Source organism: Atheta coriaria, unplaced genomic scaffold (assembly GCF_025399875.1).
Source record: "Atheta coriaria isolate IRGN ID8LTWV9N9 unplaced genomic scaffold, Caltech_Dcor_3.1 hic_scaffold_10_pilon, whole genome shotgun sequence".
Lineage (NCBI taxonomy): Eukaryota > Metazoa > Arthropoda > Insecta > Coleoptera > Staphylinidae > Dalotia > Dalotia coriaria.
In genome coordinates, this window is record NW_027045452.1 from 6525523 (window position 1) to 6538910 (window position 13388).

At 34.2% G+C, this 13388-nt stretch overlaps 3 protein-coding genes across 4 annotated transcripts in view; all 3 read right to left on the reverse strand.

The window, feature by feature from the left end:
• The window catches only part of qin (tudor domain-containing protein qin), a 77185-nt gene that overhangs the window by 23244 nt on the left and 40553 nt on the right, over window positions 1–13388 (reverse strand). The window lies entirely within an intron of this gene.
• LOC135800607 (caspase-14-like) lies at window positions 3201–4600 on the reverse strand. The gene is made up of 4 exons (XM_065313883.1): window positions 4283–4600; window positions 3989–4215; window positions 3793–3938; window positions 3201–3738 (listed from the first exon to the last, which is right to left on the reverse strand). Exons 1-4 carry the CDS (start codon window positions 4535–4537, stop codon window positions 3308–3310), a joined length of 1059 nt encoding a protein of 352 aa, XP_065169955.1. The 5' UTR covers window positions 4538–4600; the 3' UTR covers window positions 3201–3307.
• On the reverse strand, window positions 4926–6744 carry LOC135800602 (caspase Dronc-like). Its single transcript, XM_065313874.1, has 4 exons — window positions 6449–6744; window positions 6166–6392; window positions 5966–6114; window positions 4926–5911 (listed from the first exon to the last, which is right to left on the reverse strand). The coding sequence occupies exons 1-4, from the start codon at window positions 6722–6724 to the stop codon at window positions 5100–5102; spliced, it is 1464 nt and encodes a 487-aa protein (XP_065169946.1). The 5' UTR covers window positions 6725–6744; the 3' UTR covers window positions 4926–5099.

Genomic DNA, 13388 nt, shown 5'->3' on the forward strand with positions numbered 1-13388 from the left:
TATTTACACCGCAGACCAGCACGCACCGACCAACGACAGAAAACACATTACAACTATATTGTCGCATAAATACATACATTTTATGCCAATAAATAAATTTATGATTCTATGTTTAAATTCTTAATAATAATTTCTTAATATTAAAAAAATGATTAAGAAAATATAGATTTGTGTAAACATGTAGTATATTCAAATTGATGACAAAGAAAGCACGTGCTACGGCTACCGGTGCGTTTGCAAATGAAGCGCAGTATTGGATGCCCTCGCGATGAAATCCAATCCAACAAACATGATTGTCGATGATGAAAAACGCGCAAAAAAAACCCGAGCGTACATACACGATCGGCGCGTGCGAGAGATTTTTATGCAATGTAATTATCTATGCGCAAATAGGTTTTTTCTCGCACCGGATTGCCAATCTAATAGTGAAATAGTGAGTATCGATAAAAATGCAAAAAAGTTCCACACCACACAAGCAGACGAAAATAAAACAAAAACACACAACATTCATACGCACAGATGGATGATGATTGTGGAACAGAAAAAAATTGTACAACCGATTTTATTACGTGCTCATTGCACAATCTAACTCGCTCGTTGTACTTTTTCTATTTGCATTTTATTTCTGTTTTGATTATTTCATCCAGTGTGGAAATCTGCGCGATGAAAGCTCGATATTGTAAATCATCTAAATACAGGCAATAAAAGTAAGCAGTAAGCGAACCGGTAATTAGCATAGAGAAATATAATTTACATTTTGTATGCATTAAAAATATAAAATTATGAAATCATATTTATGTGATTTAAAGATTTTATAAGTTTATATTTTTGTGAAGCGGTATAAAGTAAAAATTCATAAACTAAACAACATTATATCTGTAAATCAGCGTGAAGGCAATCAATCAAATCTGTATATGATCATTACGTTCATCGTGATGATCATCACTCGTAACTCAAATGTGAGTTGTAAATTTTGCACTCACTCACCAGGATATAAACACGAAAAAAACATCTTCATCTTCATTTTCGACTTAACTTGTTGAAATTAAGAGTTTTCGAATAAAATTTATGCACGAAAAAGAAAGTGATGTACTTACATGTTAATTTTAATACTAACTGCAAATTACGATTAATAGTTACATGTCTATTAATTCAACAAGTAGACGTTTTTAACAAAAACTAAAACTTTTTTAAAAAAGAAATCTAGTTGGAAAAGATGTTAATTATTGCAAAAATATTCTTGTACTCTCATCCATACATTGTCCTCATCATACAGCACCTGCTTGTTGTGCAAATTTCATTTGATAAGCAAAATTGGATTGCAGTGTGAAGAAAAAAGAGTACAATGTGTGTTTTCACACATTTCTATGTTAATAGAGCAAAACACACATCGTAAAAAGATGGAAAACAAAATTTCATGTACTGATTTAATAATAGTAAATCTAATCGCAATTGCAATTATTGGAACAATTTGAAATAATCTCACGATAAAAAGTAAAATATAAGGAAGCATAATCATGTTGTTTGTCGCAACAACGTCCTCTTGAAAAGTCAAAGAAAATGCAAAAAGAAAGGTGGTTATTAAGACTTTCTTTTGATTGCCTCATAACGCACCGCGCGCTCGATGTCGCTTTAATACAAAGCATGAAAGACAATAGCGCACGGTTAGAATCGTATCGCATAATCGCGAAATAACATTTCATTCAATGAAGAATTAAAATTAACTACTACCATATTACTTCCTCTTCGATGCAAAGTTTCATAGAAAATAACCAAACATAAATATCAATAAATAATCTGCATAAGCAGATAAAATACGCATGAATATTGTGTATGTGTCTGGATGAAGATGCCGAGTATAATTTACGATTTCCTCGAGCATCGATTCGATCCGATTCGATCGACAGTCGGGTGCTACCCGTGGCGCTACCGTGCTCTCGAGCCGCGGTAATTAATACGCGAGCGCGTATTGTGAAACAGAGCGTGAACGATTATTATTAATTTCTTTTGCGATTACGCGACCGCACATTGAGCTACTTGACGTGCGCGCTGTGCTGCTCGCTGGACCGTTCCGCTATAAACAAACACCTTCGTTGAGAGCAAATAATGGGGGCATTATCAAGTCGATTATTATCATGTCATGCGAGAAGTACCATGAAAACAAACAATAATCAAGAAAAATCAAAAAAAAACTTAATTTTTTTTAATATCAGAAAAGAGGATAAAGAATCTTATTGCTAAATATTCCGTACTGAATTTAAGATTATATAATACATATTTCATTACCAATATGATTGAACACCATTGCAAAGGCTAAAATATTGCAATACCAAAAATAGCAAAAATTGCACATTGTGTTATGAGAATATGCGAACACATCCGCATCCTGTCAATCACATTCAACATCAATTTTTTTAATGCGTTAACATTTTATTAACAATAGAGTACACAATGCACCTTGCGACAAAAGACAATGTAACCACCATACAACACGTAAATAATTTGCAGCGACAAGCGATATCAATTGTATCAATTTGCAACTGCAAGCCACACGACACGAACCGCAATTAATTTTGCAACAACAATATAACCATCAATTATTTCTCATTTCACTTTCAGCACGATGCACTTGTTTTATAACTATTACTACATTTGATATTATTATTACAAATGTAGAATAATTAAAATATTTAAAAATAAATAAATAGTCGATTATTTCAAGTTGAGAAATATCCTAATTGGAACAATAAAAGTTTAAACGTGTGCAGCAATGCATGAAACACGAAAATTTCGTGTCGAACGAACGTATCAGTTTATAATCGCGCCGAGCTTATCAAGGATAAGTTAAAACACATAATAAACCAGCGACATACCGTCAATCTGTCGAGTCGTAACGTAAATTTTTACAAATATTAAAAATTATTGCGTCAAACAGCCTTTTTTATTACTGATACAAATAAATCGATATAAAGTGAGAGGAAACAACACACCATAGGAAATATTATGAGGTAATTATAATATTTATTATTTAAATAATTATCAACAATCAAAAATATGTTGATGTGATGTAAAAATTAATTGAAAACTGGAAAATTTACGCGTTTCAAATTTCGAATCAAATATAATATAAAGCAAGCATCTTATAGATATAATCTGAAATGCTAACATAAGCGTAATACTTCAAAATAAATTGATAAGGTAAATAATAGATATTGCTGTCAGTTATACCATGACATCATATAAAGAAAAATATTAGCGTGTTCGCCGGCAACCGGAAGCAATTTTAATACGCGCATAAATAAATCATCTACGATTTAGACTTTTTCTTCATTACTTTTCCTGCAGAACGCAAAGTAGAACTTCGAACAGTATCTGCGCCATCAACTAAAATTCTGCATTTTTCGCCATGTTTCGCGTGTGTACGACATGTTTGCAATAATAGATCAGAGTTATTGTTTGAACTTTGAAGTGTTTCCTTAGTGAAAATATTTCTGAATATTCCGTATTGATCACAATACACGCCTGGATTAAGATAACACTTTCCAAATGTGAGGCAAGTGTACTCTCCTGCTTGCAAAATATGATGACCCTGGTAGTCCACAAATGTTCTGGACATCTTCCTATAGACATTATCTAACAGAGTACAGAGGCTGTGTTTATAAGCATGATTCATGAATTCTTCACACAAAGTGTATATAAACAGAGAGCCCACTTTTGGAAATCGACATGCACAATATCCTAAAAATACATTATGTTAAGATCTCTCTGAAAAAATGTATCAAATATACCAACCAGGACAAGTTGCATAAGCAATGACCATGTCAGTAAAAGTTGGTACCAGTAATGATGGCGATGAAGGATGACTCCCATCAAATTGAATCTGGTTTTCATCGTCGTGTTCTACCAAGTGCGGCACACCATAATCTTTTTCATCACCTCTAAAAATTTTCATTTACAAATTTGCTTTTCAAAAATATTTACTTCTAACCTGCACACTTGAAAGAAAAGAATCTTCGGTTTGCCTTGCATCTTTTTACACCTTGAATTGCTAAAGTAGGACTTCAATTCATCATAATAGATCATTTCACGATTAGCAGAATAGAAAAAATCTCGGTTATCATCTCTGTTTCCATGACCCATAATAAAAAGCATAGCAATGTCCGCTCTGGTTAATCGTTTATCATTTACAAAGTTTTTTAAAGCATTTGTAATACCCTGCGATAAAAGTATGTCATAAAACAAAAAATAAGTACTATATAGAATACTACTATATGTTAGGTACCTCTTTAGTGTGACTTGTCTCGGATGTTGGATGAATATCGACCAAAAATCCCATTTGCTCGAATAGAGATTGCAAATTGGAAACGTCAATTTCAGAGCCTTGTCTATAAGGTAACCCCTCAACGCAAGAAATGTTGATAATTTTGACGACACCACGCGTTTCCGAAGTAGTTTTATACACGTAAGTCTCATCTGTCTTGCCTGCCCTAAGGTGCACTTGAATTTTCAAGGGAACAGGAGAAATACAATACGACATTTTAACGAAACTTTCCAATACACGAAATTTATCACAAGCGCAGAGTAGATGAACGTAAACACTAATTCAACATTAACTAAATAACTAAATGTTATTACGAAAGATGACTAATTCGTACATACCGCGATAAGTAATCAGTAAAATAACTTGAGGTTGACATGGAAGTTGAGGTTGAGCGGAAGGTAAAACCTTTATTTATAAATGAATGTTTCTATGCAAAAAAATTTGCATACCAACCATATAAAATAATATGATGTAACAATAATATTTTTCATTTAAACGATTATGAATAATCAAAAATATGTTGATGTGATGTAAAAATTGATTGAAAACTGCGAAATTGATGCGTTTAAGATTTCGAATCAAATATAAATATGAAACACGCAACTTATAGGAACAGCCGTGAGCAAAAACTGTTTAATCTGAAATGCTAACAATAGTGTAAAACTACACAACAGATATTGCTGTCAATTATACAAAGAAATAGTATATACTAAAAATATCACGCGAATATGCCTGCAACCGGAGGCATTATTATTAAAACATTATATAAAATAATGTTCTACGACTGAGAATTATTCTGAAAACGAACTTGTTTTATAAACTTTGCAGCAGGCGGCAAATTCGAAGTTCGTAAATCATCCAAAAATTTCGTATAAATCGCAGCAAAATCAGCAGGTGTCTCCCCACTCAAATTTTTCTGCTCTGTATCAGCACCAGCATCAACTAAAACCTTGTATGTATCTAAATGCCCATTCAGTGTCGCAAAATGCAGCGCAGAGTTTCCTTTATTATCAGTTTCGCTTAAAATTGCGCCATTTTCAATAAACGTTGAACAAATCCGTGTATTGCCATTGTAAGCTGCACTCTGCAAAGGTGTGCCACCATCGTTACTCTTCGCGTTAATATTTGCCCCTTTTTGTAGCAAAAGCAGACAAATGCCTAAATTGCCATTATTCGCAGCAAAGTGCAATGGTGACTGCCCTTCATGATTTCTATAATTAACATCAGCTCCCGATTTGAGAAGATCAGGAACCCGCTGAAAGTCGCCCTTGAAGCACGCGTCCATTAATGAATCAGATGTGCGGTCATGGTTTATTGGAAGCTTGTCTTTGGTCAAAATATTTCTGTATACTCCGTTTTCATCACAGTACACACCCGGATTAAGATAACATCTTCCAAATGTGATGCTAGTATATTCGCCGGTTTGAACAATCGGACGACCTTCGTAGTCTATTAAATTTTTTGACATTTTCCTATACACGTTATCTAGCATAGTCGTGACACAACGTACATAGGCTTGGTTCATAAACTCTTCACACAAAGTGTTTATAAACACAGAGCCTACATTTGGAAATCGACATGCACTATAACCTAAAAATACATTGATTTAAGATTTTTCTGAAAATGTATTTCAAAAATACCAACCAGGACTAGTGGCATAAGCAATGACCATGTCAGTATAAGTTGCGACCCGTACGGGCGGTAAAGAAGGACGACTACCATCAAATTGTGGCTTGTGTACTGCAACGGGTGGTTTTACCACGTTTGGTGTACCATAATCTTTTCCATCACCTCTAAAAATGTTCATCTACAAATTTCCTCTTAAAAAATATTTAGTATCTAACCTGCAGACTTGGAAGAAAATAATCTTTGGCTTGCCTTGCATACTTTTACACCGTGAATTGCTAAAGTAGAACTTCACATCATCATAGAGGACCTTTTCACCATTAGCAGAATAGAAAAAATCTCTGTTATTATCTCTGTTTCCATGACTCATGATAAAAAGCATAGCGATATCCGCTTCGATTAATCGTTCATCATCCACAAAGTTTTTCAAGGCAGTTTCAATACCCTGCGATAAAACTATTCAATAAAAACTCCAAATTAAATATGTGTCAAAATTAGTACCTCTTTGGTGTGACTTGTTTCAGTCACTGGATGAATATCGACAGAAAATCCCATTTGCTCGAATAAAGATTGCAAATTTTTAACGTCAATGTCAGAGCCATCTCTATGTTCTAACCCATGAACCTCTGGAATATTGATAATTTTTACCACACCGCGCGTTTCTGCGGTAGTTTTGTAGACGTGAATGCCATCTTCAAGTGCGCGCTTCCCAGCCGTAATCTCTGTCGCAATTTTCACTTGTATTTTCAAGGGATCAGGAGGAATACAATCCGACATTTTAGCTTCACTTTGCAATACCCGAAATATAATATTTGACAAGTGTAAAGTAAATGAAATTTATCAGTAACTTATCACTTATCTCAATAAATTCAAGTAGGTTTTATAATGCGGATGACGAATTCGTAGATAATGAGTAAAGTACATAATAAAAACAAACATCTTTCGATTTTTCCAAATCAATTTTACAAATTGTCATTTTTATCATTAATATTATTCCTGTTGCAATTATCGCGCGGAAATACTATTCATACAATCGCAACCTGCCTGCACAGCACACAATTTGCAATCGAGCGCGGCTAAGGAAGAAGCGCAACGAGGAAGCGCAAATTCTTCTATTGAATACCAGCAGCTGCCCGCTTCTCTAGCAGACTCAATTGTAATATGCAATGTGCAAGCGGCACACGCGAAAGGAAACCAGGCAAAACTAGACAACAAGGCTAGTTGAATATTTACTTCGCAAACACTCAGCGAGTGCGCGCAAAATGAGCACGAAATGGTACTGGGTACAAAGATAACAATTGCCTCCATGATGAAAATCATGATAAATTACGGAAATCTTTACGAGCCGAATTGATGGGAAATAGAAATGAAAGAAGCAAACAAAGGCCAATTACGATAAAGATAACAATCGCTAACACCTCTTCAATAATCATAAAACAATCGAAAATCACAAAAGTTATTACCTATTTTGTAAAATTTCATAAATCATAATAAAAACAAAAATAAAATGAAATTTTGTGTATATCTACGAGTACATCTTACATCAAAAGATCATTAAACAACTGATTTACAAACTCAACCAAACTGAAATTTCTCAAGTTAATGTTAATAAACAGCGCAAAATTAACATTTTATTGTTCTCCTGCAGCTTGGAAGCCATTTAATTAAAACTAAACGCGTTGTTATAGCACACAATGTCCGATTCATTACAATCTTCATTAGCATGGTGTAAGTTTAATTTTCGGAAGCCTCTACTTTCATTCTTTTAAAAAATTAAAATTAAAGGAAAGTTACGAAACTATTAAAAACTGAAAGCGTTTAAAACTTCCAAACAGATGCAATGCATGAGAATATGCATGTAAATAATATGTAGTCATCTATTTTGTAATTATTTTTGATTTTTACAATGCGTTTCAATTAAAATAAAATCGAAAATAAAATTTCTTTTTTGTGAGTTTAATTTATTTGCACAACAAACGAGAAACAAATGGATGTTATCCTAAGATCTTATTGTTTCCCAAAACCGAAAAAATTGACATTTACGAGCTATTCATCATATGCGTGCATTGTTTCTGTATTATTTATTGTCATTTTCGAACGCGCGGTGCGTCATTCGTCGTGAGATTCATCAAAACTCACCAAATTCACAGCCGCACACATTCGAAATATTCCACACTCTGTTACGCTTTCCAACACCAGAAAGAAGAAGAACAAGTCATACACCGCATCATATATTAATTGACTTAGCAAACGCAGAAAAGTTCAGCCCGAGAGCGCCGAGAAACTTCTCTCGACGCGCTGTGAGACACATTCACATTCACACTCGTTTCGGCGTGCATTGTTCCATTTCGTCTTGCCTGCGCTTCCACATTTCCAGCAATTGTGAGAATGGAGAGAGCACACAGATTCGCGCATCGCGAATTAACAAATGGTAATGTCAATGGCAACGGAATTAATACGCTGCCGCATTCCGCATTCGCACGAAACTGATACTTTGAGACATTTCGAGAGATTCATCCACATAGAACACACGCCCCGAAAGAGAGTTGCATTCATAAATCTGCCGTTTGAATGAGAAACGAATTCGTTTCGAGGCTAATTATATTTGCGATGACGACGGATAGAGAGCAAAGCAAAGCCAAGATCAACAAGAAGCGCGAAAGAAACTCGACAGAATTGTAAAGTAAAGCAATACGACAATACATTTCTCATATATCAATTTTCTAATTAATTATTAACTTAACAAGACTCAACTACTTGTTTCACTAGGTAATGAAACCATTGTGAAACTTGGAAAATAATTTCGTTTTATGTGCCCTTCGAAAAGGAATCACATGCACTGAATTTGGAACGCAGCCAGAGATTATTTCCTTCAATTTTAGATTAGATTTCATCGGAGATTGTAACAACTTTCAGGAAACACTAAACATTTCATCCTCAATTTGTTTGCGTTATCACATCGAAAATAAAACCAAACAGACGACTATAATTCAAGAAATGCAGCGCATGGAAATAGTTTTCGTCTGGTTGCTTCGGTTCAGTAGGACAAGACAAATTAATTATTCATCCGTACACCCATAAAATACTAAGTATGAATAAATTAGAATGTAAATTGAATGTCGTTTCCTCTGCTTCCAATGCGTCGCCCATACTGCATTGGCTTCGAGTGCTCACAGAATTCAACTTCAACTTCAACAAGTGTGTGCGCCTCGAACGAGCAATTGCTTCATACAGGTGAAGCAAACAAGACTACGACTACAAGACTACTTTACCGGTATTAATATTAAAATGTTCCATTCTACAATTGCAATATTACAAAGTAATACAAAAACTTGAGAGGAAGAAATTTAAAAAAATGCAATCAATCAATCAAATGTGCTTATAAACAAATTAAAAGCAAAATGAAAACAAAAAGTAAAAGGATTTCCAATCAAATTTGTACTTGCCTACTACTCGCGGCATTGCAATCGACAATGGAAAGCTTTTTAAATGTTCCACCATTCTCTCCGAAGGAGTAAAAACAAGTAATACGTCGAGGTTCATTAGTTTCGGTCACGTTTATTGTTGCAAACTTAAATTGTACCTCGCTCTCCCAATCAGTTGAACGAAATTAAACCGACATATTAGTAAAGCATAACAATATATAACTGCAGTTTACTTAACACCACACACCAGCAAAGGTCACACATGTGAGTAACTCACGCTCTCAATATTTAAATTACGCGAAACGCAGCTCCAAATCGGAGGCACGAAGAAAATTACCCGCACAATACGAGTACAATTAGCCAGAGATATCTCCCGGCTTGAGAAAATTCTTTTTACACTTATACATAAGTACCTATAGTATAATTACGCGCGTGCATTTCCGTACTTATGAATTAAAATCAACAATCGCTAACTAAGGTCAATGCTGTGCTGCAATTTTACTTTGCTAAACGCGCGTTTCTATTTGCAGGAATAAACAAACAAAATTATAGCGCGCAAAACAAGCAGGCGTATACCAAGTACCTTCAAAGAGTTAAGTGAAGTATTGTGCGGATTGCGCAGTGAAGAATAAGTAAATGAGCAGCAGCGGCGTGCTCGTCGGTCGTGTATAGCCTTGCGTTCTAATCATTAATAGACAAATAGTAACATGCTCGCGACTAATGAATCAAACTAACAGGTCCTGAACTCGGTTCGCGTGCGTGTGAAGTGTGTGGCTTGCGCTTGATATGCGCATGTATGTAATGTGTGCTTAATTTTTATGTTGCACTTAATTATCTTCAAAGTTAATCAAGACTTTAGCTTAGTTTAGTTTCAAGAAGAAAAAATATAATGAAGACATAAACTGATTTTAAACAACTACAACAAAAAATAAAGCAAAAGTTACATTATAAAATAATTAAGAGAGATTATATCATGTAATCATGATTTTATCAATTATATCACATTATGGGCTTACAAAATAATTCGTGAATAAGTACATTTGTACAAAATGTTAAAAAATAGTTTTCTGCTTTTAAAGCTCCAGTGTTTTCACGGTTTTATGATACATAAAGTGGTACTTTAAACACGGACAACCATGACCATGACTAAAATACTTTACTCACGGGTTTTAGTCATGAGTTGGAACAAGACCATATAAAATGCCATGCATATTTCCTAGCAGTGTGCGCATTTCAAAGCTGTAAAAAACAAAAGTTAAAATACAAAAATCTCAATATGGAAATAAAGTAGAAATAGAGGAAATGGAAGTAGAAAAAATAGCGTAATCCTCTCATGACAAAACGTTATTGAACACTCGATTGATTAAACACTGGCTCTCAATAAACTCGTGACAAAAACTCACGTTTGGCCACTTGATACATAATTTGCTATTCTCTAATTTAATGATTTTAAAATATTTATAGAATTATATAAACCACAATAAATGATTAACCGGAAGTGAAACCTTAACAAAATGATTTCAAATTTTATCGAAACTATAACTTAAGAAAACAATCTCGAAATACCCTACAAACAACTTAACAACGCGTTTATAAAGCTAGATGTTAAGCTTAAATTGTAAACGTTTATCGCTTGCAAAAGACTGACCTTAACAAAAACGGAAACACTTAATAATCACTTGCAGAACTATTATTCGCTTCATTTCTCGTTTTCTCAGCGCGCTAAACCATAATTTCCACTTAGTGCATACTGATATTCGAGCACAACATGAGTTTACCATTCACCGCTATTCACTCCGAATAGAAAACAATCGTTGAAAATCGCGGCATTAACAAATTAATTATCGGTTGCTTTCGAGCCAAACTCCTTGACACTTTTCGTATCGTAAACAGTGCGCGGTATTCTTATACGCGTGTTTTCCTTATTGCAGCGTATTGTTATTGTTCTCCACGGCAGTCAGTCATAAGTTTCGACTAAAGCGATTTCATCAAGGAGACAAACGAGCGAGTGAGAAGGCGCTAATAAATTTGTTGCGACAAAAAGCGATTGTTGCGACATGCAATAAAAATACGAACATAGGCAACAACATTCACGCATGCTCGCAAACAAAACGACAATTTACAAGAACAATGTTTGGGAAAAATAACCACAGCTACTACAAGCATATTCATTGCTAAAAAACGACAAGCAATGATTAATTCCTTAATATTCCTTTGCAAAAATAATCGCAGAAGAAAAAAATCAACGTTTATGACTTGCAACAACAACAGATTGATCTAGTATTGAATTTATAGGGCACCAACTGTTAGACTTTGTTCATTTTTTGCTTTCTTCTGTCGATTCCCACCGAATTGCGTCAACAAATTTGACTTAGCCTGAGAACCTCTGTCGGTCTGATGGCGACAAGATTAGATAACGACTGATCCAACCGCGATACACTGCTGCGCGTTGTTTGCAACAATTTGAATATCGACTTCGATCTCGTTACTTCATTATTGCGCTCGCGCTCCCGTTTACCACATCGCATCAATTGTGGAGTAGACGTAATCAGTTATTAACTTTATTATACTAAGTATTACAATGTGATTATAACATTCAATAAATATCTATTTATAATATTACGCAAATAATTGATTTGTATTTAAACGTGCATAAAATTATTGAAACGTAATTTTTATGCAATTTCAAAATTTTAACTTTTTTGTCTGCTGCAGACAATTTATTAGTGAATTGGAAATAAACACACAAATTGGATTACTTTGTGCACGCTTCATGAATTTGTTTATTTCAACCGAACGCTTAATGTAATAAATGAAGCATTAAACTGTGAATTAAAAAAACACCGCAGCTAAATCAGTAAATAATTGACAATTTGGAACAGAACTTTTTTTTATAAATTTAATATAAAAATTAAAATGAAATTAAAGCCAAAATGATTAATTAGCAATTAATCATCTGATCCTACAGGTAATCTTCATAAAAATCGCGTGTCAAAGCGGAAGAAACTCACAAACCTGCGCGCAAAAAAAAAAGAAAATAAGAAATCGGAAATTAAAAAAGGGGAACGCGCAATGTGTTCGACGAGTCGTCGGATAGCGCGCGCGGTTACAATCGCACTGGCGGCAATTAAATATCGTGTGCTGATCATCTTATTTCGCTCATCGCGACTTTTTCAACGTTCCACAGGCGCGCATCTTTCTTATACGCTGACGCAGCATGTGTGTCTCTCAGCTTAAAATGGAAATTTTTGAAAATAAAATTGGCCGTGAACTATATGTCGTTTGAAATTTAAGTGTGCAAACAAGTTTCACGATCGTCGCAAAACCACAACTACTCGTACGACTAGTTGTAAAGTGTTTCAATGTCGTTAACAGTATTATCAGAGACATGACCAGTAAAAAGCACAGAACACACAGATCAGTGAAATTTATATACAGAAAAAAAAATTGATATTTATTCAATTAATCTATAAAATACAAGCAGTAAAATTTAATAATAGCATTGTAAAGATTGAGAAAATGAAAAGTAAAGAAAATCGTCATCTAATCGCAGATTTTGAGGTCACCAAACAAGTTCCGAGCTCATAAATCAATACTCACTCGCTAATTGAACGTAGTTTATCAATCTTCATTTATCTATCTGTCCACATCTACAAACTTTCGTTTAATACACCTAATAATTTCGTTTCAAACATTAGAGGTAGATATCGATCCAAAACGTTTTAATCTGCCCGGGGTTTCACTTTTATTTTAACACTTTTTAGATGAGTTTTTGAAGCTGAACGAGCAAAGTAAAAGTTTATTAATTAACAGCATCATATTGCTTTCGTCCAAGAGTGAAAATTTTGAAAGAAAAAACGATTAAATTCGTAATTTTGATTGTTTGTATGCAAAGTAGGCAAACAGGATCTTGTAAATTGCCGTTGCAAATCGATAATGAATCAATGCGATATAATTGATCATTCATCGACTGCAATTATTCCAATTGAGCACTTACACCTTTTCTAAGCCAAAGA

What these genes read in the sequence shown, in the direction of transcription:
- LOC135800602 (XM_065313874.1), bottom strand. Translation starts at nt 6,724, where the DNA reads ATGTCGGATTGTATTCCTCCTGATCCCTTGAAAATACAAGTGAAAATT. An exon ending in AAACAAGTCACACCAAAGAG is followed by an intron (nt 6,393 to 6,448) that starts GTACTAATTTTG and finishes GTTTTATCGCAG; the next exon opens with GGTATTGAAACTGCCTTGAA. An exon ending in ATTTTCTTCCAAGTCTGCAG is followed by an intron (nt 6,115 to 6,165) that starts GTTAGATACTAA and finishes GAACATTTTTAG; the next exon opens with AGGTGATGGAAAAGATTATG.
- LOC135800607 (XM_065313883.1), bottom strand. Translation starts at nt 4,537, where the DNA reads ATGTCGTATTGTATTTCTCCTGTTCCCTTGAAAATTCAAGTGCACCTT. An exon ending in AGACAAGTCACACTAAAGAG is followed by an intron (nt 4,216 to 4,282) that starts GTACCTAACATA and finishes CTTTTATCGCAG; the next exon opens with GGTATTACAAATGCTTTAAA. An exon ending in TGCTTATGCAACTTGTCCTG is followed by an intron (nt 3,739 to 3,792) that starts GTTGGTATATTT and finishes ATGTATTTTTAG; the next exon opens with GATATTGTGCATGTCGATTT.